This window comes from Urocampus carinirostris, chromosome 10, assembly GCF_059441175.1.
Source record: "Urocampus carinirostris isolate Australia breed hairy pipefish chromosome 10, RoL_Ucar_1.0, whole genome shotgun sequence".
Classification (NCBI taxonomy): domain Eukaryota; kingdom Metazoa; phylum Chordata; class Actinopteri; order Syngnathiformes; family Syngnathidae; genus Urocampus; species Urocampus carinirostris.
This window is the reverse complement of record NC_142358.1, coordinates 38,339,586-38,367,337: the sequence shown is the minus strand read 5'-3', so window position 1 is coordinate 38,367,337 and position 27,752 is coordinate 38,339,586. Positions and strand designations below refer to the sequence as shown.

The 27,752-nt window shown below is 38.6% G+C and overlaps 1 protein-coding gene and 1 long non-coding RNA gene across 2 annotated transcripts in view; both read right to left on the bottom strand.

Annotated features, from left to right (window-relative positions):
• The window catches only part of LOC148358872 (uncharacterized), a 288,823-nt gene that overhangs the window by 16,768 nt on the left and 244,303 nt on the right, over nt 1–27,752 (bottom strand). The gene's annotated exons all lie outside the window — the stretch shown is intronic.
• Nucleotides 262–27,541, bottom strand: hic1 (hypermethylated in cancer 1). Its single transcript, XM_088345542.1, has 2 exons — nt 27,413–27,541; nt 262–4,203 (listed from the first exon to the last, which is right to left on the bottom strand). Exons 1-2 carry the CDS (start codon nt 27,480–27,482, stop codon nt 2,033–2,035), a joined length of 2,241 nt encoding a protein of 746 aa, XP_088201668.1. The 5' UTR covers nt 27,483–27,541; the 3' UTR covers nt 262–2,032.

Below are 27,752 nucleotides of genomic sequence, written 5' to 3'. Positions count from 1 at the left end.
AGATAGATAGATAGATAGATAGATAGCAGGGTTGGGTAGGGTTACTTTAACTGGATTACTTTCAATGACTTTTGGATGACTCCAATACCAAATATGCTAATAAAAGACAAAATAAACTAAATATGAATAAAATTATGACTCACAACACGTGGTAAACTTTCTCTCCTGGCTTTGATCTCTTTGATCTCCGGCAAAACGAACATACAATGCCCTACCCAACCCTGTTTCTTTGTCCCTAGTCTTGTAAACGATTAATTCAGATTTTTCTAAAAATCTTACTTCTGTTCCGAGTCGGACTATTCCCTGCATGAAAACACAGTTTTGTGGTCAGAGGTCAGCGGGACGCCTATTCGAGAAAAAAGCGGGATTTCACGGGGATTACCGGCACCCAACAGCTGGGCCCTACTACAACCGAAGGTCTCTCACTCGTATCGCTGACAGATTAGCAGCTTCGCTAAGTGTGTGTGAAATAGGGAGAAGGGGGAGAAGGGAGATAAGGCTCGTGTTAAGTGTTAGACACTCACTTTGGTCTGTCAACGGTAGCGTGGGCCTTGCAAATCCCTGAATTGACGCGGTGCGATTCATCAACCTGACTGGAATCGTCCTGGGGTGACACCCACAGTGACGGACAGGGATTTTGCAGATATGAGATTATGAGCCGCCAACAGACGCTGAGTTTTCGTTTGCGGGTGTCGACGAGCTTTAAAGGACTTTCAAAAATGATAACAGAGCAAAACCTAACCTCAAAAATGGCTTGGAGAAGGATAGGTGTCACTAGGCTGTACTTAGGATCCGTTTAGGGATCCGTGAACCATGATATACATAAGGGGGAAGATTTAAAGTGTTACACCGGCCTCCGAAGTACTGGGGTCTATCAGGGGACAACTCTGGATTGTTTGCCAGTCCATCGCAGGGCATCAAATAGGAAAACCATTCACAGTCAAACCCTAACCACAATCACACCACGACTAGGTGGAAAAACTATCTCGTACCATATTTTTGGGGACTAGAAGTCGCTCCTGAGTATAAGTCACATTTTGGGGGGAGCTGTTATTCCATAAAAAAACTTATTTGTCATTCAAGGTAAATCATTTTAAAGAAAAAGTATTTTTTCAAAAGGTAAATTCACATTTGTATTGAATTTGCAGGCATTTTGTGTGCTAGCTCTATGGAAATTTTCTTCCTGACCGCATTTTGGAGAAAGACATTTATTCTATGAAAAACTCTCATTCCTTTTAGATGCTAAACCATTCAGAATTCTGACCAAAATGAGTCATTTTTCAACTCAAAAGGAACTCTTGAATAGGTAGATTAATATTAGTATTCAAGAGACAGTTTGTATTATTTAGCGCCTTCTAGTGGTAAAGAAAAATATCGATTTGAGTAATAACTGGAAAGACATGAACTATCATATGACCGTGCTTCTTTTCGTAGGTAGAGAAACTTGTAAAAGGGTGTAAAAGAGTGCGTTTTGGTCACTTTGATGTGCTTATTTGCATTCATCTTTGGTTGCATTAAACACCAGAGCGACATCTAGTGGTCATTTAATACACACTGTCCCTTTAAAGGGGCATTTTGATTGCTCGCCCTAACTTGTAACATACAAATAAATTTAACCTGACACAAGCTTGACTAAAAGCCCCAAAATTATGGTTGCGTTAGATTCAAGACAAAAAAACTCCCATTCTTTTAAAGTCCAGATGAGCTGGACACAAATCCTTAATGCGGTCCATTCGCTAAATATAAGACAGGTTAAAGAGTATAAGCTTCTCTTTGGATGAATACAAAAACAATAAATAAGCGTTTTCGATGCTTTGGCTCAATGTCTGGATTCTTTTTTTTTGCATATACACAAGACTTAAATACTGCTCTTAAGCGAGTGTCTCTTGGTCACAGGATAGATAGCAAAAAGCTCCTTTCCAGTAGGAGGTTGGATGCGAAGAAAGGCACTTACAGTCGCCACAGTCAGAGGTGCAATTACTTGAGGTGAACGGTGTCGGAATACTGCGTGCGGCAATTGGCGATGTTGGTTTTAGCTAGGCGAGTAGCGCTCAATGGCGCGAGTTTCCGTCAGGGCCTGCTGGGCCGGGGGAAGACCTTGGCACAGGCCTATCTTGTCGTGGCCGAGAGACCCCAGGTGCTCCGAAGCCAGTTTCGAGAGCGGGTAGAGGCTCTCCATTACCTTGGCGTCGGCCGCCAGTTGTTGTTGCGCCTGCAGGAGGAGCTCGTTGGCCTTTTCCTGCTTCAGACCTAGGTGTTCGGCGGTGTACTTGCTCAAGGGGTAGATGCCTTCCGCAAAATCTAGCTTCAGCTTGCCCTCGCCGGCCCCTACGCCACCGCTGTGCATCTTCATGTGGCTGATTAAGTTGCGCTGTTGCGCGAACTTGCCACCGCACACTTGGCACTCGTAGGGTTTTTCTCCGGAGTGGATGCGCATGTGCTCAGTCAGGCGGTACTGGCGGGTGAAGCGCATGCCGCAGGAGTCGCAGGCGAAGGGTTTGAGCCCTAAATGGCTTCGCATGTGGCGTGTCATGGTGCCACGCTGCGTGAACTTCTTGCCACAGATGCTGCAAGGGTACGGACGGGTTAACCAGTGGGTCTTTTCGTGCTGGCGCAGGGTCGCCGGGTCCTTGTAGGATTTATCGCAAGAGGAGCACCGGTAAGGACGGATCATCTCCCCAATGGTCCCTGATGCCAAACCATGGTTGGATTTGGTTTCCAGGTGGGAGAGGCTATTAAGGTTGCTGCCTCCACCTGTCAACCCGCCGTAGCCGTTAACGCTGCTACTGATGTTTTTGCCACTGTTCCCGTTTCCCAGCTCGCCCCCCGAGTTTCCGTAAAGCTCCTCCTCGGTATGGGTCTCCACGTGGGCGTTGAGTTGCTCGGAACTGGGGAAGCCCTTGTCGCACGGTATGCAGACGTACAGGTTATCTCCAAAACTCTCCGGCTCGTAGGGAACGTGGAACCGCCCCAAGGGCCCGGAAGGTGACGGACGACCTTCGCTGCTCCCGGTTTCTTCGGTACCAGACCCGCTTTTATCATCCGGACCTTCGCTCTCTTCCTTGTGGTGGTTGTGCCGCCGTTCTCCGTTCTCGCCCCCTTCGTCCTCGTCTTCGTCTTCTTCCTCGTCCTCGACGGCGTAGGGCATGGGCTCGTTTTTGACCCACCGGTAGACGTTGCCCACCTCTCTTCCGGCATCCCCGACTTCGGTAAGGGTGTCTGGGCTAGGCGGGCACGGGAGGCGATGGAGGTGCGGCAAGTGGGGAGCGAGGGCTTGGTTTTGGGGAAACTGTGGTGGAAGGAGAGCGTTGGTCTGATCCACCATCTCTGATTTATCAGAAGGGATCCCGTTGGACCGCCGTTCCGGACTGGCGTGTCCGATCGGAGTGGCGTCTCGTTCCTCGTCGTGGTGGTTGCTCACCAGGTGCGACTGTGAGGGGGTGTTTTGGGACTGGGAGTTGGGGCTCTTCTTGGAGAGGTCCAACCCATAGTTCGGAGAGCAGTTCCTTTCTGAGAGCGCCGGACGCAAGCCCAGTTGAGCCGGCAGCACCGACTGCATAGACGGGAACGCCTGGGGGCCTTGGACGGAGGTAGGAGCGTACAACTCCCCGGTGTGGATGGACAACCGATGGGGAACTAATTCCTCTAACTGCGGGGGGCGGGGCGTGTGGCTGTTCATAATCCCCCCAGGAGGACAAGACTGGATAACGGGAGCCGACACCCTGTAGCGACCCCCGCTACCCAAACCCATACCGCTCATCTTGCTGTAGGGTAGAAAGGCGGGAGCGGTACGAGGTGGGTACTTGCCATTTCTTTTGAGTTTCTTTTTGCAAAGGGCAACTAAATCAAGCACCTGCAGGTAGTTGGCCGCCGCCAAAACAGCCCCCAGGTTGGGTTCCCCCGGGGAGGCGGGGTCCCCGTCTGTAAGGCGGCCGGTGTAGATGTAGTCCAGAATGACCCGGAAGACACCGGGACTCACCATCTCGTGGTCGAGGTTGATGAGGTTGTCGTGAACCACCAAAGACTTCAAGTAGAGGCTGCTGGCAGCCAAAATGTTCTTGTGCGCCCGGAAAAGAGCGTTCTGCACCACGATGATGACGTCGCATAAGAATCCTTTGGTGCGCTGGCTGTTGAGCTGCAGGAGGAGATCCCGAGCGTGGCTTGGTACTTCCATGGCATCCAGCATCGTCTTCAGTCCGCCACCTGCAAAAAAACAGGGTGCAGTGAGCCGTCTACGTAGGTCTCGAGTTAAATATGTGAAGCAAATAGTCCACTTAGAACATTTGGGAGAAAAATGAAGCATATCAAGTAAATTCTTAGATCATTTGCTCATTTAAAATGGTGTTTTAATTCCATCCATCCATCCGTTATCTGCACCGCTTATCCTCAGTAGGGTCGCGGGGCGCTGGAGCCTATCCCAGCCACCTCCGGCCAGTGGGCAGGGGACACCCTGAACTGCTTGCCAGCCAGTCGCAGGGCACACAGGGACAGACAATTCGCTCGCTCATCCACACCTAGGGACAATTTGGACCGGCCAATTAACCTGACATGCATGTTTTCGGATTGTGGGAGGAAACCGGAGTGCCCGGAGGAAACCCACGCAAGCATGGGGAGAACATGCCAACTCCGCACATGAAGGTTGGTAGCTGGATTTGAACCCATGACCTCAGATCTGTGCCGCACACGCGCTAACCACTGCCCCGCCGTGCCGCCTGGTGTTTTAATTATTTTAAGAAAAATATAGAAATGTTGCTCATTTTGAAAAGGTTTTCTCTTACAGTTTTACTTCATTTTTTTAGTAAATTGAAAAATGTTTCAAACGAGCTAAACAATATAATTCATTACAGGTAGATAAATCAATTTGACTTGACTTGTTGAATTTTGAGGTTTTTGAGTTTTTCCTTGCCCTCACGTAAGTTTTAGATCAGGGGAACGTGTTCTAATAGTCTATAGGCTGTGTAGTCCTTAGAGACTCCTTGTGATTAGGGGTATACAAATAAACATGACTTGACTAACATCTTGAGGATCACAAGGAGTATCAGAGGACTACACAGATTATAGACTATTATAACACCTTCCCCTGATCTAAAACCTACATGAGGGCAAGGAAAAACTCAAAAACCTCAACGTGAGGTAAATGAGGAAACCTTAAGAAGGCACAGTCTTAAAGGGCTGCACAGACCACATACTATTGCAAACTACTAACTATTATGACACCATCCCCTGATCTAAAACCTACATGAGGGCAAGGAAAAACTCAAAAACCTCAACATGAGCATCTAGTGTACACTCTTTACGAGATTAGACTTGGCACTAGGATAAACATGTAATAAAAGACTTTAAATGTGAAAAAATAGATTAAAAAGAACATTAGGATAGATGGGTAATATCTATAAAATAGTGGTTGACAGATAATGGAGCATCAATTTTTCACATTATGATTTTTTTAAATACATTTTAAAAGCATAAAAGTTAAATTTTGGAATGGATTAGAATATAATAGTCTTTTTTGTTATTGACCACAACATTACATTCTGATTTGTTTTTAGTCAAATAAAAATACTTTAAAATAGCAAAACAATCTAATTTCGCGGAAGTAAATAATTTTGCCCATTTTAATTGTTATCTTCCATTATATTTATTAAAGTAGTAACATATGTATTTTATTTTTTATTTTTTTTAAATAGTTTGATTAAGTTTTTCTTTGGTTTGGTTGGGCAAATTGTAATATACTGTAGAGGTTTATAATTGTGCTTATTGTTTTTTAATATTGTTAAATATTCTAATAAAATGTAAAACCAACATGAATAAAAAACAATCATAAATAATTTTGATAAATAAAATAATTAAATAATAATAGCAATTAAATATTTATTTAGTATATTTTTTTTGTATTAATATTTATATCATCTTATATAGCAGATGTAGAAGATTTTGATCTTTAAATATTTGTCTTAAATTCATATATTCAATAATATGGCAAAATCAGGCCTAAAATGAGCTCAAGTAACTACTGTCCATCCGTCATTCTAATTTTTGTGCTGCTTATCCTAAAAAATGCCATAAAATACAATAGATAACATTTCAAATAAGCAAAATAATCTGCCACTAGAAGAAAATAATATATATTTATTAGTCCAAGACCCTGCGATTGGCTGGCAACCAGTTCAGGGTGTCCCCTGCCCACTGCCCGAAAATAGCTGGGATGGGCTCCAGCACCCCCGCGACCCTACTGAGGATAAGCGGTGTAGTTAATGAGATGAGATGAGATGAGATTAGTCCAAGACACGCCCTGCGACTGGCTGGCAACCAGTTCAGGGTGTCCCCTGCCCACTGCCCGAAAATAGCTGGGATGGGCTCCAGCACCCCCGCGACCCTACTGAGGATAAGCGGTGCAGATAATGGATGGATGGATAGTCCAAGACATATTTGGTCTAATAAAAAATTCCCATTCACATTTTTCTCTGTTTTTATTTAACTATACATGAATGTGACAGGAAACCAACATTTGGACCGCGGCCCTCCTAATTTAGCAGCTAGACGTGCTAACCACAAAACTGCTCACATTGTTCTGTACGGGCTTTCAGATTAAGTGCAAAAAAAAGCAAAGGTTCACCATTCAATCTGCTGAATAAACACAATTCAAAAGTGGATTTATAGAACACAAGAAATCCCTAAACAAGAATTATGCAAAAAGGCATGGCAAGGTACAGAGAAACCAGGTGAGGAAAAATACTAAAAAGAAGCTGGTCTACATAGCATTTAGCAATCTAGTTAGCTGGATAATTTCCAACTGGGGATATTTAGGATTGACTCATAAAATAGTTGGTTGAAACATTTGCACGATAAATGCTCGGGATACGGCGACCCCACCTTAAGGTGTTTTCACTTTCAAGTTTTGGGGCCTCTCTTAAGAATACTTTCCCCTCTCTACGACATCAACAACAAATGATTTACCGCGTTTGAGCGTTTAAGTGCGAGTTTCATTCCAATATACATGTCCGCTATTGGTCGACATCATTCAAGGTGCTGGCGTGCTATTGGCTTGGTTCACAACATCATGGAAATACCGATATGCCATTGGCAGACCTCCCTCCCACAATGCCTTTCTTCTTTCTCATTCAGTTCAGAGTCTTATGTGATTTGTAAAGGCTTTGTGAGTTGGCGATACAATAGATGTTAAAGGGGATGCAGAAACGTGATTGCCACGGGAACAAAGCTTGCAGTGAGCAAAAGAGGGCACACAAATTCCTACATTAGCTAAATTTCATGGCCGTAACCAATCGATGACCGTTATTAAAAATTAAAAAAAGCAGAGAAATATTCTAAAGGCATGACAATCCTCACAAGAGAAATGTTTGAATTTAGTCCCATTTTTCATTTTTTCGCTGTCTCCTCCCCTCCTGCATCCACCTGCAACTACACTCAACCAGGTCAAATCATGTCACACCACAATGTAAATAAAATGTCATTTTTCTTTTGCATGTATTCTATTCCCTTTATTGGAGGGGGGGAAGGGAGTTTATGCTTACCACCCATGTACTGCTGCAGAAAACAAGAATTCTCCCACTGTATCCCCTGTCGTCTAAAAGGGGCGGAGCAAGGGGGCTGGGAATCCCCTCCTCTCTATCGATCTCCCAAAAGGAGTCAGGATCGCAAAAAAATGAGTTGTTAGTTTCAAAAAATAAAAAAGTTGTATTATTGTCATACTCCAGGTATTCCTCATAACATAACTCGCACAAAAATTGCTATACTGGTCCGAAACAAATCGCAATTAGGTTTTTTACCAAAATGTTTTCATCTTGGGTGAATTAGCTAATTACCAGAGGGCTTTATCCCCCGCTATACAGTAATCTAATTTTATGAGCCCCACCTCAGAACGTATTCATGCCGTACTTCTGCTTACGAATTTAGTTCGTTCTAGAAGTAGCTTCGTAACCTGAAAACTTCGTAACTAGAGACGCATTTTGTGTATAAATGCGCTAATCTGTTTCAAGCCCGAGAAAGTGCAGTTTTTTTTTTAATAAATCATAAAAGAGCATCGGAACATGAAACAGATACATGTTAAAATGAGTTTACCGCACAATAAACATAAAACAAGAGGCAAATTATGTAAAAATAAAACGACGGATAAAGCGATTAATAAAAATAATGATTTATCTTTCTACCTTGTGTTTATTGAAAAACTGATCCAATGATGTCTGCTTTAGCCGGCTTTTGTCAATCCGTAGCGTTAGCCCAGCTTGCCAACCCTTTTTCCACAAATTACGAGACTTCATGGAAATTTGCTAAAATGTCTTCAATTTGGACTGATTGAATGATGGCTATGTGCTCCTTCTTGCTACCTAGGCGAAAACCCTCCCCCATCCTCGTCTCTAAACTGTGACGGTGACATGAAGAGCATGCTGGGAGCACGCATGCAAACTTGGGTTGGATCTGTCGAGAATTAGAAGATGCTAAAACACAGGTGTCGGTGTCCAGAGTCAGGTGTGTTTTTCATCTCCATGGACTGTAGATACATTCGAAACTAGAGGTACCACTTTAGTTTGTTTGACTGTGTTTTTTTTGCCGTTGCTTTTAACTGTTTAGAAATAGTTTGACAACTGCTGTTTTCCTTCCCCACATGATATATCAAAACATAACGCATATACAGAGTTCAGAGGTCTCCTCTGAGCGCCTTGCAGGATTTCATACATTTGACTACAAAGGATTTTGTACGATCAAATACAAATTACATTTAAATGCAAAAGATATTCACTGGCTGAGCTGTGGGGCGAGGTCAATGCAACCTTGATTTCTTTCTAGAATGAGGTTTACAGAAACAACGGGAACTGGGACAACTGATATGATAATCAGCACGCAAGAGAGTCCCTGGTGACGCAGAGTTGCTTGGGTTCCAGACATCGAGACGAGGGGGCTTTCCTGGCACACCCACGGGAGGAGCCGGCACACCAGCTGGCGGAGAGACGTGGGTCGAAAGAAGAACTTCAAAAGATTGAGAAGATCGAGAGGGAGAATCGAGAGAGGAGGCTTGACGGAGACTCAAGCGACACTAATTCGGCTAATTCGATGGAGTTCACTTAGTTAAATTATTTAAGAAATTAAATCTGCCCCCGTGTGGAAATGCCGGTCTCTTGTCTGTCTTTTCACAAAAAGTTAGGTGGTGTTTGGTTAATGGAGTCAGATGACTAATTCGAACAATTTGGTAAACGGTAAATTTGAATATTTAATTCCTAACAGCCTTCACCGCCACCTATCAAATTGGTCGCACGTCACAACAGTAGAAAAGACGACGCAGCACTCCGCATGAAAGCCATTCATCTGCGGTGCTGCAAAATTCACAGCCGTAATTGTTCGCCATATGTCGGCGGTCGTCCCGACCGCACACTATCGAGGGGGGTGCTCGCCCCAAGTTGACGGGAAGCGCAAAAGGTGAGACGCCGTTCTCATCGTGAGAAAAAAAACATCCGAGTCTGTCATGCGGGCAAAACGTGAGAATGAAAGAAGAAAATGCGAGAAATTCACATTTTGAAAGCGGTTCGTGGTTTTGGTGAAGAAATTAGAAACAAAAGTTTCACAAGTGTGATGAGGCGCACTTCGAAAAGTGATCCCCACGAGGATTGCGCAATAGGGTAAAAAAGGGTCAAATGTTGAGCCAGTTTGTAAAGGTTTTTCATGGCCAGATTCAAGCACTTTTCAAGCACTTTCAAGAACAGTTTTTCAAAGGAAGAAAAACAGTTTTTTGTTGATATTGATCCATCTTGCTGTTTGCACAATTTCTGTGCTATTTTGAGCTGCTCCTATCTATAATCTACGATAGATTTGTGTCAATGGGCTGCTATAAACTGACACGAATTCTGCCATTCTGCTTAACAATGCACGCACAGCTTGGCTACATCACACAAAGATGGAAAGGGTTTTATAGAATAGAATAGAATAGAATAGAATATACCTTTATTGTAGGCAGCACGGCGGCGCAGTGGTTAGCGCTTGTGCGGCACAGTTCATGTCATGGGAACCTGTCGTGGGTTCAAATCCGGCTCCAGACTTCCTGTGCGGAGTTTGTATGTTCTCCCCGTGCTTGCGTGGGTTTCCTCCGGGCACTCCGGTTTCCTCCCACGTTCCAAAAACATGCATTTCAGGTGAATTGGCCAGTCCAAATTGTCCCTAGGTGTGAATGAGCGAGTGAGTTGTCTGTCCCCGTGTGCCCTGCGATTGGCTGGCAACCAGTTCAGGGTGTCCCCTGCCCACTGCCCGATGATTGCTGGGATGGGCTCCAGCCCCCCCGCGACCCTAATGAGGATAAGCGGTACGGCTAATGAGATGAGATGAGATACCTTTATTGTCATTGTTACGAAATGGGTTAACATATTGTGACAACGAATATGGGAGGAGCCGGCACACCAGCACCACCAGATGTGGCGTAATAATGTGCATTCATCTTTCCATCTTAGGGATTGTTCATCTTTGCTTTTTATTTTACTAATGTCAATCTATATTTTTTGCGTGTTTTTCAAAAGATTTGTGTCTGATTTTATTAAAATATATATATTAATCAAATAATTTGTTTAAATTTTACCATTTATTCATAGCACTGAAGAGTTAATATTTTTAACTTTTTGTTTATTGTTTGGTATTTTCTGGGATTTTGAGCTTAAATCGGTTCAGTTTGTAAAAAGTTAAAATTGTTTTGTATTTTACATTTTTTGTGTAAATATGTAAATATTTTAATTTATATTTTGTGTGTTTTTTCAGAGATCCCCTGCTAAACATATGAAAAGACTAATCACTGAATAATTTGGTTTCTAATATTCTATATTATTGAAAATTAACCCATAAAAAAAATCTAAACATCTGAAAAGCCATTTGAGCTGACAGAGCCTGCTCTTCTCAATGAGCCCAGCCAAAAGAGTTGATTTTCTAAATAGAGCTGTTCTCGTGGGTGTGGCCATCATGACGGAGGGCAGGCATGTCTGCCTCATTTTCACACACTTTTTATTTTCATTTAATTCGTGCTCTATAGAGTCACAGGGCACTGGCAACAATTTCAAGCATTTAAGCACTTCACCCAAAACTCGAGCATTTTCAAGGATTTCAAGCACCCGTACAAACTCCGTCAAACAAGCAGTGAGTGACAGGGATCCCGGCTCTTTTTCGGAAAGCGCTCGGCTCAGCTTGCCAACAACCCCGACAACATTGCCCAAGGACACAGGTGTCAAACAGGCGAGACAACACTCAGAGAAGCACAAGAGAAAAACAAGCTGCAGGTTGAAATATGTCAACTTGATGTTGCCAAAGCCAGGTGCCTTGAACAAAGACACTGTACTTGTATTTATTTCTCTCTCTATCTCTTTCTTTTCCACCCCTTTTCTCTTTCACTCTCTTTTTCTCTTCCTTTGTTGCTCTTTGTCTCTTTCTCTCTCTGTGTTTTTTAACCTCTTTTGCTCTAACTTCCTTTTTTTCCTTTTCTCTCTTTTCTCTTTCACTCTTCATACCCTTTGCGCTTTCTTTTCTCATTTCTCTCCTTCTGTCTTTCTATTTCTCTTTGGATTTCTTTCTTCCTCTCCCTTTCTTTTCCCCCTCTCTCACGACTTTTTATCTTTTGTTTCTCACGCTCTCTCCCTCTCTCTCTTTCTTTTCCACCCCTTCTCTCCCACTCTGTCTCTTTCACTCTCTGTCTCTCTCTTTTTCTTTTCCTTTGTTGCTTTTTGTCTCTTTCTCTCTCTGTGTTTTTTAACTTCTTTTGCTCTAACTTCCTTTTTTGCTTTTCTCTCTTTTCTTTCTCTCTCTTCATACCCTTCGCGATTTCTTTTCTCTTTTCTCTCCTGTCTTTCTATTTCTCTTTGAATTTATTTATTCCTCTCGCTTTCTTTTCCCCCTCTCTCACGACTTTTTATCTTTTGTTTCTCACGCTCTCTCCCTCTCTCTCTTTTTCTTTCTTTGTCCCGCCCTCTCTCCTTTTCCCTCCCTCTTTCTTTTATTTCTTTAACTCTCTTTTTCTTTCTCTTTAATCTACTCGTCCGGCCCCCGACAGAATCTTAGTTTTATCGTGTGGCCCCTGAGTTAAAATGAGTTTAACACCCCTAGGGAGAATGCCTGTCAACGCCCGGCATTCTGCTTGTGAGTAATAAGGAAACGGTTTATGTCGATAAAACCACAGAACAAACTCCAAACGTACAGAATGCATGTTCTTCAGTCCCTGGGGGAACCAACTCACACCAAAAGATTTCCTTCCTCCATCGAGTAAACGTTTCAGAGAAGGCATCTGAGGACAGTTCACAATCCTGAGGAGGTCCTCGGGGGGCCGATGGGAACGCAAACCCCTCGATAAATTCTTCCTCACCACAGGGCAGAAAATCAAACGTCGGGCCCCCCTAGTGGCATAAGAGGAGGAGTGCGGATAAAACCTCATTTGTAGAAGCTTAATTTGCTATGACTTTCCCGATCATTTTGGTGCGTTTCCACTTCCCCTTTCCATTACGGAGGCTAGCTTATTCAAGCTGAACTATTGCTGTAGAGAATAGGTGTCGAAAAGGCGGCCCGCGGGCCAGATCAGGCCCGCTAAGGGATTGAATCCGGCCTGCGAGACAACACTCAAAGAAGCGCAAGAGAAAAATGAGCTGCAGGTTGAAATATGTCAACTTAATGTTGCTAAAGAATGGTGCTTCTCACAAAGACACTGCACTTGTATTTATTTCTCTCTCTCTCTCTCTCTCTCTCTCTCTCTCTCTTTTCCACCCCTTTTCTCTGTCTCTTTCACTCTCTGAGTCTCTCTTTTTCTCTTCCTTTGTTGCTCTTTGTCTCTCTCTCTGTATCTTTTAACCTCTTTTGCTCTAACTTCCTTTTTTCCTTTTCTCTCTTTTCTCTCTCTCTCTCTCTCTCTCTTTTCCACCCCTTTTCTCTGTCTCTGTCTCTTTCACTCTCTGAGTCTCTCTTTTTCTCTTCCTTTGTTGCCCTTTGTCTCTTTCTCTCTCTGTATCTTTTAACCTCTTTTGCTCTAACTTCCTTTTTTCCTTTTCTCCCTTTTCTCTGTCTCTCTTCATACCCTTCTTTTATCTTTTCTCTCCATCTATCTTTCCATTTCTCTTTGGATTTCTTTCTTCATCCCTTTCTTTTCCCCCTCTCTCAAGACTTTTTATCTTTTGTTTCTCACTCTCTCTCTCTTTTTCTTTCTTTGTCCTGCCCTTTCTCCTTTCCCCTCCCTCTTTCTCTTATTTCTTTATCTGGTTTTCTTTCTCTTTAATCTACTAGTCTACTAGTTTCTTTCTTTCTTTTTTCTTTCTTTTTTTCTTTCTTTCCTCTAGCTATCAACTCCCCCTCCACCCATCTCTCTTTCTCTCTCCTTTTCTTTCTCTTTGTTTCCTTGTTTGTCTCTTTCTTTCTTTCTTTCTTTCTCTTTCTTTCTTTCATTTTTTCTTTAGCTTTCCTCTCCCCTCCACCCTTCTCTTCAATCTACTCGTCCGGCCCCCGACAGAATGTTTGTTCTATCGCGCGGCCCCCGAGTTAAAATGAGTTCGACACCCTTGCTGTAGAGAATAGGTGTCGAAAAGGCGGCCCGCGAGCAGAATCAGGCCCTCGAGAGGACACTGAGAGAAGCGAGAGAGAAAAATGAGCTGCGGTGTTAAATATGTCCACTTGATGTCAGCCAAGCCAGGCACCACTCGCAAAGCAATTGTAGTAGTATTTCTCTCTTTCTTTCTCTCTTCCTCTTTCTTTTTTCTCTTTTTCTTTCTCTCTCTAGCTCACTTCCTTTCTCTTTTTTCACTTTCTTTCTCACCCTCTCTCTTTTGCTCTTTTTCTCTATTTTTCTTTCTCTCTCTGTCTTTTTTTTTGTTTTTCTCTCTTTCTCATCCTCTCTCTCTCTCTCTCTTTCTCTCCCTTTGATCTCTTTTTGTTTTTTTTTTCTCACGTTCTCTTTCTCTTTCTATCTTGCTCTTTTTTCTCTCTCTTCTTCTTTCTCTCTCTATATCTTTTTCTTTCTTTTTTTCTCTTTCTCTTTCTATCTTGCTCTTTTTTCTCTCTTTTCCTTTCTCTCTCTATATCTTTTTCTTTCTTTCTCTCTCACTCTCTCAGTCTATCTGTCTCTCTCTGTCCATCTCTCTCTTTCTCTCTCTTGCGATTTCTTTTTCTCTTTTTCTTTCTCTCTATCTCTTTCTTTCTTTTTTTTCTTTCTCACCTCTCTGGCTTTCTCTCCCTTTGTTCTCCTTTTCTCTATTTTTTTTTCTTTATCTTTCTATTTATTCTCTTTCTTTCTCACTATCTCTCTGTCTCTCTCTCTCTCTCCAGCTTTCTTTCTCTCTCTTCCTTTTTCTATTTTTTCTCACCTTCTCTCTCTTTTTCCTTCACTCTCTTTCTTTCTCTTTTTTCTCTTTCTTTCTCACCCTCTCTCTCACTCTCTCAGTCTATCTGTCTCTCTGTCCATCTCTCTCTTTCTCTTTCTTTCTCTCTTTTTCTTTCTCTCTATCTCTTTCTTTCTTTTTTTCTTTCTCGCCTCTCTCGCTTTCGCTCCCTTTGTTCTCGTGATCTTTTGTTCTTTCTCACCTTCTCTCTCTCTCTCTATCTTGCTCTCCTTTTCTCTATTTTTCTTTCTTTATCTTTCTATTTATTCTCTTTCTTTCTCACTATCTCGCTGTCTCTCTCTCTCTCCAGCTTTCTTTCTCTCTCTCCCTTTTTCTATTTTTTTCTCACCTTCTCTCTCTTTCCTTCACTCTCTCTTTCTTTCTCTTTTTTCTCTTTCTTTCCCACCCTCTCTCTCATTCTCTTTCTCCCTTTTTTTCTATTTATCTTTTTTCTTTCTCACCCCCTCTCTCTCTTTTCGCAATTATCAACATAATTCGGATCGGCAGTTGAGATATTAGCATTTATTTGGAATAAGATTCTCTTAACCTAGAGGGAGCTGACATGATTGGCCGCCATCTTGCCGTTGAGGCTACCCTCGAAACCTGTGTTTTTTTCCCTCTTTTTAAAATGTCTTTCTTCACAAAAAAAAATTTTAGAACGTAAGAAAAATTGTTCTATCCTAAGCGAATTTTCGCGGGAAATCTTTTTTAAAATGCCCCCAAAAAGAGATAGGCCTACATTCCTTCATGTATGGTCGGAGTATCTATTTGAGACTCAAGATGTCACGATTCTGTCAGTTGCCCGCATACCTGCGCTCACTCTTTCAGCCCCAGCTGCCACTCGTTTCCTGTCACTCTTTGTCAGTCCGTCAGCAAACCTCCGCACATGCAAGGCAAGCACTTTTTGACTCTGGCTCCCGTTTTGATTCAGACCTGACTCGCCCGACTTGATGATTGACATTTTGGGCTGAGTTTGGGTCCAGGCCCAAGATCTTACCGATGGTTCAGTCTCTAAAGAAAGAATAAATAATGTAGTTACCTGTGGCAAAAATATGTTTACATTTTTAGGGGGACACCCTGTATAGAATGAGAAGCACCTGCACCCCCGACCATTTTTCAAAACAGGTCAAGTTTCAGTCAAGTCAGCGAAGCGCGTCACTTCAACTTCCTGTTTGATGGCATCGCAATAAATCGTCGCACCATCTCGGAAAAGCGGTGACAACTCGGTGAGGGGAAGCGTTTTACGTGACACCGACATCGCCCTTATGATCTGCATTTTTTATATAGCGCTTTTCATTTTGATGACTTCCCAAAGCGCTTTACAATGTGCTCCACATTTCCCAATAGCGGCCTTGCAGGCATGTAAGGCGCTAACCTGCTTATTGGGGTGTTAGGGGTTCAGTGTCTTACCCAAGGACACTTCGACATGTAACACGGACGAGCCGGGATTCGAACTGGGATCCCTTGGTCCCAAGACGAGCGCTCTACCTCCTGAGCTACTGCCGCCCCAGATAGAAGACAGATCCGACATTTGCATTTAGAAATGTATGAATACATCAATAAATACCTGCATGCTGTACAAATAAACACATAATAGCTAAATATATAAATACATATATACAATTAATTTATTTCTTGTGAATTTAGTCTTTTTTTGGTATTTATTTGGTCATTTCTTTTGTCACGTAGTTATTCGTCTATTTCGTCGTGTATTTTGTTGTGTACTGTATCACGACAGAATGTTAGTAATTTATTTCGCCATGTATTTTGTCATGTATTTTGACGTGTTTTTTCTCAAGTATTTGTTATGTATTTTCTTGTGTATTGTGTTGTGTATTTTGTGTTGTAGTTGTCTGTCCATTTTGTGTCGTGTTTTGTCATGTATTTCATTGTGTATTTTGTCGTGTACTTTGTCGTGTACTTTGTCGTGTATTTTGTCGTGTTTTTTCTCAAGTATTTGTTGTGTATTTGTCATGTATTTTCCCGTGTATTGTGTTGTCCGTCCATTTCGTGTCGTGTTTTGTCATGTATTTTGTGGTGTACTTTGTAGTGTATTTTGTCACGTATTTTATCATTTATTTAGTCGTGTATTTTGTTGTGTACTGTATCACGACAGAATGTTAGTAATTTATTTCGCCATGTATTTTGTCATGTATTTTGACGTGTTTTTCTCAAGTATTTGTTATGTATTTTCTTGTGTATTGTGTTGTGTATTTTGTGTTGTAGTTGTCTGTCCATTTTGTGTCGTGTTTTGTCATGTATTTCATTGTGTATTTTGTCGTGTACTTTGTCGTGTACTTTGTCGTGTATTTTGTCGTGTTTTTTCTCAAGTATTTGTTGTGTATTTGTCATGTATTTTCCCGTGTATTGTGTTGTCCGTCCATTTCGTGTCGTGTTTTGTCATGTATTTTGTGGTGTACTTTGTAGTGTATTTTGTCACGTATTTTATCATTTATTTAGTCCTGTATTTTGTTGTGTACTGTATCACGACAGAATGTTAGTAATTTATTTCGCCATGTATTTTGTCATGTATTTTGACGTGTTTTTCTCAAGTATTTGTTATGTATTTTCTTGTGTATTGTGTTGTGTATTTTGTGTTGTAGTTGTCTGTCCATTTTGTGTCGTGTTTTGTCATGTATTTCATTGTGTATTTTGTCGTGTACTTTGTCGTGTACTTTGTCGTGTATTTTGTCGTGTTTTTTCTCAAGTATTTGTTGTGTATTTGTCATGTATTTTCCCGTGTATTGTGTTGTCCGTCCATTTCGTGTCGTGTTTTGTCATGTATTTTGTGGTGTACTTTGTAGTGTATTTTGTCACGTATTTTATCATTTATTTAGTCCTGTATTTTGTTGTGTACTCTATCACAAAAGCATGTTATTAATTTATTCCGCCATGTATTTTGTCGTGTATTTTGACGTGTTTTTTCTCAAGTATTTGTTGTGTATTTGTTATGTATTTTCTTGTGTCTTGTGTTGTGTATTTTGTCGTGTATTTTGTGTTGTAGATGTTTGTCCATTTTGTGTCGTGTATTGTGTTGTCCGTCCATTTCGTGTCGTGTTTTGTCATGTATTTTGTCGTGTACTTTGTCGTGTATTTTGTCACGTATTTTATCATTTATTTAGTCGTGTATTTTGTTGTGTACTGTATCACGACAGAATGTTAGTAATTTATTTCGCCATGTATTTTGTCATGTATTTCGACGTGTTTTTTCTCAAGTATTTGTTGTGTATTTTTCATGTATTTTCTCGAGTATTGTGTTGTGTATTTTGTGTTGTGGTTGTCTGTCCATTTTGTGTCGTGTTTTGTCATGTATTTCGTCATATATTTCGTCGTGTACTTTGTCACGTATTTTGTCATTTATTTAGTCGTGTATTTTGTTGTGTACTCTATCACAAAAGCATGTTATTAATTTATTTCGCCATGTATTTTGTCGTGTATTTTGACGTGTTTTTTTCTTAAAGTATTTCGTTGTGTATTTGTCATGTATTTTCTTGTGTATACTGTTGTGTATTTTGTTGTGTATTTTGTGTTGTAGATGTTTGTCCATTTTATGTCGTGTTTTGTCATGGATTTTGTCATGTATTTTGTCATGTACTTTGTCGTGTACTTTGTCATGTATTTTCTTGTCTATTTTTTAATTTATTTTATTTTGTCAGGTGTTTTGTCGTGTATTTTGATATATATTTTTTCAAGTATTTTGTCGTGTATTCGTCATTTATTTAGTCGTGTATTTTGTTGTGTGCTCTAACACAAAAGAATCTTATTAATTTATTTTGCCATGTATTTTGTCGTGTATTTCGACGTGTTTTTTCTCAAGTATTTGTCGTGTATTCGTCATGTATTGTCTCGTGTATTGTGTTGTGTATTTTGTGGTGTAGTTATTTGTCCATTTTGTGTCGTGTTTTGTCATGGATTTCATCATGTATTTTCTCGTGTACTTTGTTGTGTATTTCGTCATGTATTTACTCATGTATATTGCAATTTTTTTTTTGTCAAGTGTTTTGTCATGTATTTTGATGTTTTTTCTCAATTGTTTTGTGTATTCGTCATTTATTTTCTCGTGTATTTGTCATTTAGTTAGTCGAGTATTTTGTCGTGTATTCGTCATATTTTTTCCGTGTATTTGTCATTTATTTAGTCGTGTATTTTGTTTTGTATTCCATCACAACAGAATGTTATTAATTTATTTTGTCGTGTATTTTGTCATGTATTCGGTCGTGCATTTTGTCATGTGTTTTGACGTGTTTTTTTTCAAGTATTTTGTCGTGAAGGTGTCATTTATTCTCTCGTGTATTTTATCATATGTTTTGTATTTGTTTTGTCGTGTATTTTGTAATTCATTTGTTTTGTCGTGTTTTTCCAAAAGTATTTTGTCATGTATTCGATCATTTATTTAGTCCTGTATTCTGTTGTGTATTTTGTTGGGTTTTCTATCACAACAGAATGTTATTAATTTATTTCGTCATGTAGTTTGTCGTGCACTTTGTCGTGTACTTTGTCGTTTATTTTGTTGTGTATTTTGATGTGAGTTCTATCACAACAAAATGCGATTCATTTATTTTGTCATGTATTCAGTCGGGACAGCACGGCAGCGCAGTGGTTAGCATGTGTGCGGCACAGTTCTCAGGTCATGAGATCAAACCTTCCTGTGTGGAGTTTGCATGTTCTCCCTATGCTCGTGTGGGTTTCCTCCAGGCACTCCGGTTTCCTTCCACATGTCAGTTCAATTGGCCAGTCCAAATACGGCAGCGCAGTGGTTAGCATGTGTGCGGCACAGTTCTTAGATCATGAGATCAAACCTTCCTGTGTGGAGTTTGCATGTTCTCCCTATGCTCGTGTGGGTTTCCTCCGGGCACTCTGGTTTCCTTCCACATGTCAGTTCAATTGGCCAGTCCAAATACGGCAGCGCAGTGGTTAGCATGTGTGCGGCAAAGTTCTTAGATCATGAGATCAAACCTTCCTGTGTGGAGTTTGCATGTTCTCCCTATGCTCGTCTGGGTTTCCTCCGGGCACTCCGGTTTCCTTCCACATGTCAGTTCAATTGGCCAGTCCAAATAGTCCCTAGGTGTGAATGAGCGAGTGAGTTGTCTGTCCCTGTGTGCCCTGCAATTGGCTGGCAACCAGTTCAGGGTGTGCTGGAGCCCATCCCAGCTATTTTCGGGCAGTGGGCAGGGGACACCCTGAACTGGTTGCCAGCCCACTGCCTGAAGATGGCTGAGATGGGCTCCAGCACCCCCGCGGCCCTACTGAGGATAAGCGGTGCAGACGATGGATGGATGGATGTATTTAGTCGTGCCTTTTGTCAGGTGTTTGTCGTGTATTTTGACATGTATTTCCTCAAGAAATTTGTCAGGTATTTTGTGGTTTGTTTTTTAATTACATTCTTTGTCATGTATTTTCTTTTTGGTTTTTTGTCATGTGTTTTGTCATGTATTTTTTCATGTATTTTGTCATTATTTGATCATTTATTTAGTCCTGTATTTTGTGAGGTATTATGTCGTGTATTGTGAGGTTTTTTTTTCTCAAGTATTTGGTCATGTATTTTGTGAAGTTTTATGTCATGTATTTTTTATGCATTTTCTCGTGTATACTGTTGCCTATTATATTTATTACGTATATTGTGTCAAACTGACAGACCTTTAGCCGATTCGTTAATCACTGATCAACCAATAGGTGAAAAGCTCAGGCGATTGGACCACCTCCTCATTTGAATAACATTATGTCGTGACAAAATACACGGAAGAAAAAAAATGACAAAAGATACACCAAAATATTTGACAAAATACATGAAGAAATAAACAAGAAAATACACGGCTAAATACACAACAAAATAATTACAATATATGAGAAAATACGGGACAAAAAACATGAAAATTCCTAACAAAATAAAGGACAAACTACACAACACAACACAAAAAGACAAAATAAATGACAAATGCATGAATACATGAATAAATTGCATTCAGGTCCCATATTTAGTTATTACGTGATTTATTTATGTCTTAGTTTATTTATATGGCATATCATTCTTGGTATTCATTTCTACATATGGCAGGATCTGCCCTCGATGTGCACGAGCATCAGATCGCTGGTGACTCCACCCGAGGGGGGCTCAATTCCCCTCCCTAAACGCCCTCTCTCTCATTATTTACACTAGTATCTTTGTACTCTATTGCCGTTTTCATTTTTTTACTGTACTTTTTGCTCAGTTTTGCTGCTAATTTCATTGCACTATTTTCTGATGCACTTACAATTTAGGACAGGCTATGAGTACTACTTTGAAAATGTCCCCAAATCCATCTTATGTTTTTTTTTTTTATCTTTTTTTCCCTCTTTTGTCGTTACATGTTAATCCTGGAGTGTCATGTCCAATTTTGTTGGAAGCAATGTTCAATACATTGTTATCAATGAGAATAAAGACAATTCTCTATTCTGTTCTGTTGTTTTTTTTCCCCTGTTCTCTTCTGTTATGTTCTGGTTTGTTCTGTTCTATTTTATTCTACTTTATTTGTTTATATTCTATTTTATTTTCTATTCTATTCTTTTGTATTTTAATTGTTTCTATTATATTTTATTTTAATGTGTTTCTTTATTTTCTTTCCTATTCTATTTGATTTTGTTTTTTATTTTCCTCTTTGTTATTTTTTTTCAATTCTATTTTTTTCTATTTTATTCTTTTTCTGTTTCATTCCATTTTATTTTATTTTTTCTGTTGTAATCCATTTTCTTGTTTTCTATTCTATTTTTTTTTGTATTTTGTTTTATTTTATTTTAAACTATTTTTTTCTATTCTATTTTTTTTATACTATTTTCTCCTATTCTATTTGATTCTATTCTATATTATTTTATTCTAGCTTATTTTGTTTTTTCTATTCTATTTTATTTTATTCTATTCTATTCTATTTTATTCTATTTTATTCTATTTTCTTTTTTTCTTTTTTTTCCATTTTATTCTATTTTATTTTATTCTAGCTTAGTCTGCTTTTTTCTATTCTATTTTATTCTATTTTATTTTATTCCATTTCGTTTTATATTATTCTGTTTCTTTCTATTTTATTCTATTTTATTTTATTCTGTTTTATTTCTATTCTATTTTTTTGTATTCTATTTTATTTTACTAAACCTACACCCTTTGTATTTAGGAATGTGGTGTTTTGTTATGTTTTTTTTTTCTATTCTATTCTATTCTATTCTAATGAGACATGTCAACGCAAACAAATCAAATCCCCGACTGTTATCATCCAAGCCAGAAATTTAAAAGGGAAAATAGGACAGGAAAACGAGAAGACTCTCGTAACAATTCTGAAAACACACACTCACACACAAATGCACATTCGGAGCAGAGAAGACACCGATTGGGCCGGAACCACTATAGAAAAACCACGTCACGATAAGAAGAATTAAAAAAGGTCAAACTTATGTAGACTGTAAAACTGTAAAAGACATCCATAAACTCAAACTGTTGTTTTTATGGATCGTTAATTGGGGAAGGGTCATGTTTTACTGAAAAGCATGACAAGATGGAGAAACGATTCAAACCTCCGTGCTTGTTTCTCTTCCCGGTATCGACGTGAAAGTGGGGCTAATCGATTAGCACGGCAATACATGCAAAAGTACGGAAACGTGGGAGAAGACCCTGACAGGCATGTGATGACAGTTTGCAGCTTTATGAGTTTGTTCGAGTAACTACGCTTAGAAAATTGGTTTCATATTCTTGAATGGGAACAATATTTAGGCACCTTGAAGCCTTATCACAAAAACAATGAAATACATTATTTTCAAAGCTACAACTCATGTTTTTCCCCGCAGTTAAAACCCGGTCGAAATCTGCGGAGTCGACATGAGTTTAACTACAATTTTAATAAATTCCGAACAAAAGTCGATTTAAAACACCATCAACGCATACTTGTGGGTAACGGGGCACGCAAATACTTGACAAAGTAATGTCACGACGGACACCAGATCACACACTCGGACGTTTTACGGCCGCTGCCTTCAATTAAGGATGTCATCTCCTTCTAGACCGAGGCAAGAAAATCTCTGGCGATTTACGGCGTGGATGAGTTTGTTTTCTTTTTCCTCCCCGCTGCTTTTTACTTGGAAGGATTTTCTGATCCGCAAAGAATATTAGGGACATACTTTTTGAAACAGAAAGAGTTGGATGGACTTTAACGACTGACAGTGAGCGTGCTGAATTAAATAGTTTTTCTCATTACATCATTTGTTAAACATGTTTTAAAAGCATAAAAGGGAAATTTGGTAATGGATTACGATAGAATAGACTTTCTTGTTATTGACTACCACATAGTCAAGTCATGTTTATTTGTGACGCCCTTAATCACAAGGAGTCTAAAAGGGCTGCACAGACCACAGATTATTGCAAACCACAGACTATTATGACACCATCCCCTGATCTAAAACCTACATGAGGGCAAGGAAAAACTCAAAATCCTCAACATGAGGTAAATGAAGAAAGCTTAAGAAGCGACAGTCTTAAAGGGCTGCACAGACCACATACTATTGCAAACTACAGACTATTATGACACCATCCCCTGATCTAAAACCTACATGAGGGCAAGGAAAAACTCAAAATCCTCAACATGAGGTAAATGAAGAAAGCTTAAGAAGCGACAGTCTTAAAGGGCTGCACAGACCACATACTATTGCAAACTACAGACTATTATGACACCATCCCCTGATCTAAAACCTACATGAGGGCAAGGAAGATTTCAAAAACCTCAACATGAGCACATAGTGTACAATCTTTACGAGATTAGACTTGGCCCTAGGATAAACATGTAATAAAAGACTTAAAATGTGAAAAAAATTAATTAAAAAGAGAATATTAGGATAGATGGGTAATACCTATAAAATAGTGGTTCACAGATAATGGAGCATCAATTTTTCTGATTAGGATTTTTTAAAACACGTTTTAAAAGCATAAAAGCTAAATTTTGGAATGGATTAGAATATAATAGTCTTTCTTGTTATTGACTACAACTTAGTGTATACTCTTTACGAGATTAGACTTAGCACCCCAGGATAAACATGTAATAAAAGGACTTAAAATTAAAAAATGAGATTAAAAAGAGAATATTAGGATAGCTGGGTAATATCTATAAGGTATTGGTTGACAGAAATAGAGCATAAATTTTTCTCATTAAGATTCTAGAAAAAAAAAAAAAAATTGGAATTACATTTTGTAATGGATTAGAACCTAAGATTCTTTATTGTCATGAAATACAATTTAGTGTACATTTTTCACTGCAAGATAACACATAAAACCTAAGGATGAACATGTAATAAAAGTATTAAAATATAAAAATGAAATGTAAAAAATATATCAGGAAGGTAGTAGTTGACAGAAAATAGTGCATCATTTTTCACAATACGGATTTCTTAAAAGCAAAAAACAAAAATTGAAATTTTGTAATGGATTAGAACATAATATTCTTTATTTTCATCGAATTGTTCACTGCAAGATAAGACATGGCACCTCGGAATAAACATGTAATAAAAGCCCTAAAATCTAAAAATATCGTTTAAAAAATATATTAGTTGTTAGAAACTAACACTATTTAAAAGCAAAAAAAAAAAGGGAAATGTGATAATGGATTAGAATATAATTTTCTTCATAGATGTTGACCTTTACATAAAGTACATCGTTTCCTGCTCCGCACTCCAGAAAAAAAACTGTAATCAATAACTTTAAAGATGAAAATAATATAAAATATAGGGACTATTTACAAGGTAGTGGTTAAATTAACAAGAAATAGTGGATCGGTTTTTCACATTATAGAATTTTTAAACACGTTTTAAAGTCACATTTGTTCATCATTTTCTACTTTTTTCTTGAATAATTAAATATTTTTTTCTTTAAATGCCTTTAAGAAGGAATAGTTCAAAAGTCTTAGAATTTACTTCCTATTTTTTCAGGCTTGATTAACAAAAAAAAACACAATTCTAAAAGCAAAAGATAATGCTCATAGATTAATTTCACATTTATTCTCCTATTCCTTCTCCTGCCCTGTGGCAGACTTGCAAGTCCTGTAAAACCAAAATGAACAGCGGTTTCTTACCTAAACAGGCACAAAAAATAGCGGGGGAAATATTTTCTCCAGGTATCGGAAATCTTATCTTTATGTGTCATTTCTTTATTCTTATTTTTTTGCACAATGTTGCTGCTGAATGTCATTGCACTTAATATAAGACGCACTTACAACTTAGGCCATTCTGAAAACACAGCCCTTGTAAATATAATAATATCCTTATTTTTATCTTTTAACCCCTCTTGGTTGCTCGAAAACCAGGAAAAATTATATTTTATTTAACTTTTATTTAATGTTTTGACTTCTCCCAGTTTGTTCTTAATAGTAGAAAAAAAAATATTTACATTTTCATGCCAGCTGTCTAAAAAGGTAGAGAAGGGAGAACCACGAGAGGGTTCATTACACGTTTATTGAGGAGTACCTCGTCTAATTTAGTTGTAAACGATGTAAACTCATTTTCAGTCAATGACAATTAAGACAATTCCATTCCAATCCCAAGTTTCTCCTTTTTTTTCTATTAAAAAGTGTTTAAAAATTCCACAATAAGACAAACTGATCCACCGTTTTCTGACAAATGAGGCCAGTCGACAACCTCTACCTTATAATACCACTCACCGCTATTATCTTAATACTTGTTTTCTACATTTTTTAAACAGGAGATCCATGTCTAATCTCTTGTACAGTTATTTGTATTCAATAGCAAAACAGAAAATGGTCATTGTATTTCCGCTGAATAAATATTGAAAGTTTACAAAATGTGCATCTGGAGCAGGCGGTTGCAAACTGCAGGGAAAGCAACCAAAATCATAATAAAATAAAATATATACGTATTTTAGATAATTGTACTCAAGAAGACACATATATCCAGAGTTTCTTAGTGTGTTATGAGTTATAAGCCTCAAAAGTGATACGATTGTGAGTTTGAAATGTAATTTATTTGTGTTTTAATTTCATTTTGAAGGGCATCATTCTGTTTTCTTGTTTTAATGATGTTTACAATTTCCTTAGTCGAATTTCTGCAAGAAGGTCGTAACATTTGGTTGCAAAATGCAGTAAAAACATCTAAAATAAGACAAATAAACGTGCAATTATTTTTCTTGAACAGTTTTAAATAAGTGTTACTCTCACATGTATTTTAGATAATTATACTCGAGAAGACACACATATCCAGAGTTTATTGGTGGATTATAAATCATAGGATTTAATAGTTTAAGGTGTCATTTCTGTTGTTTTTTTATTTTATTTTGTAGGTATCAATGTTTTCTTGTTTTAATTGTGTATACAATTTCCTTAGTCAAATTTCTACAAGAAGGTGGTATCATTTGGTTGCAAAATGCAGTAAAAACAACAAAAATAAGACAAATAAACGTGCAATCTTTTTCTTGAAGTGTTTTAAAAAATTGTTCCTTACATAACGTGTTTTAGATAATCATACTCAAGAAGATAAATTAGTTTCTTTGGGTATTATAAGTTATAAGACTCGCTAGTGACACTACTATAAGTTTGAGATGTCATTTTTTTGTTTTTTTTAAATTTTATTTTGTAGGGTATCATTCTGTTTTCTTGTTTAAAATTTGTAGAAAATCATACTCAAGAAGTCAAACGCATCGGGAGTTTCTTTGTGGATTAGAGGTTATAGGATTTAACAGTTTGAGATGGCATTTCTTTGTTTTTTAATTTTATTTTGTAGGGTATCATTCTGTTTTCTTGTTTAAATTTTGTATAAAATCATACTCAAGAAGACAAATGCATCGGGAGTTTCTTTGTGGATTAGAAGTTATAGGATTTAACAGTTTGAGATGTCATTTCATTTTCATTTTATTTTGTAGGGTATCATTCGGTTTTCTTGTTTACATTTTGTAGAAAATCATACTCAAGAAGACAAATGCATCGGGAGTTTCTTTGTGGATTCGAAGTTATAGGATTCAACAGTTTGAGATGTCATTTCTTTGTTTTTTAATTTGATTTTGTAGGGTATCATTCTGTTTTCTTGTTTAAATTTTGTAGAAAATCATACTCAAGAAGACAAATGCATCGGGAGTTTCTTTGTGGATTAGAGGTTATAGGATTTAACAGTTTGAGATGTCATTTCTTTGTTTTTTAATTTGATTTTGTCGGGCATTGTTCTGCTTTCTTGTTTAAATTTTGTATAGGTTTTCTCTAGTCGAGTTTCTGCAAGAATGTTGTAACATTTAGTTGCAAAATGCAGTAAAAAAAACAACAAAATAAGACAGATAAACGAGCAATCCTTTATCTTGAAGTGTTTTAAAATAGTGTTCTCACACACGTATTTTAGATAATCAAACTCAGGAAGATAAATGAGTTTCTTTGTGGATTACAAATTATAGGATTTAATAGTTAAACGTGTCATTTCTTTTGTATTTTAATTTCATTTTTCGGGGTATCATCTTGTTTTCTTGTTTAAACTATGTAAACATTTTTCTTCGTCGAATTTCTGCCAGAAGGTTGTAATTTTTGGTTGCAAAATGCAGTAAAAAAACAACCAAAATAAGACAAATAAACGAGCAATCCTATATCTTGAACTGTTTTAAAATCGTGTTCCTCACATACGTATTTTAAATAGTCATACTAGAGAAGATGCATCGGGAGTTTATTTGTGGATTAGAAGTTCTAGGATTCAATAGTTTGAGATGTCATTTATTTAATTTTTCTTAGTGGGGTAAAGTTCTGTTTTCTTTTCCTGCAAAGGAAAAAAATAGAACGGGCACTTAAAACCTCCAGCTTCGGGCTACTGCCTTTGAGCACATGTTTAAGTATTATATTATTATATCGTGCAGCTGTTTTTGTGCAAATAATTCATTGTTTCCCTTTGTGGATAAATCATTGACGTTTTTGTGCTTTGCCTAAACACATAAGAAAACTAAAAAAGACGGTGCAACCATTTCTGCAAGGAGATTGTAACTTGTGCTTGCAAACCGCAGCAAAATGAGACAAATAAACATGCGATCCTTTTTTAAAAGCTTGCTTTAGGTTATTTGTAAGCGTCCTTAATCGGAGCCTTACCTGCATGCCCGATGTCTGCTGCCATCCCATCCGATTCTGCCTCAATGATCATGTCAGCAGGCTGCAACATTCATATCTGACGTCCTCAGTGCCAGCCTCCACTAAAAGCATGCCAGCCTTACTTTTCACCAACTCTCTTTTTTATCATTATTAATTGATAGGATCGCTCTCTCTTCACTCGTCCGTCCTCCCACCCACTTTCTCTCTCTCTTTTTCTGCCCCTCCTCTATTTTCTCATCCCCTCCTATCCAAAAGCCAAAAAGCATCAGTTTCCTCCCTTTTTTTCCTCTCCTTCTTGTACTAATTTCCTTTGCTATTTTGGAGAGGCAATAAGGCGCAT

What these genes read in the sequence shown, in the direction of transcription:
- hic1 (XM_088345542.1), bottom strand. Translation starts at nt 27,482, where the DNA reads ATGTTGCAGCCTGCTGACATGATCATTGAGGCAGAATCGGATGGGATG. An exon ending in AGCAGACATCGGGCATGCAG is followed by an intron (nt 4,204 to 27,412) that starts GTAAGGCTCCGA and finishes GTTTTTTTGCAG; the next exon opens with GTGGCGGACTGAAGACGATG.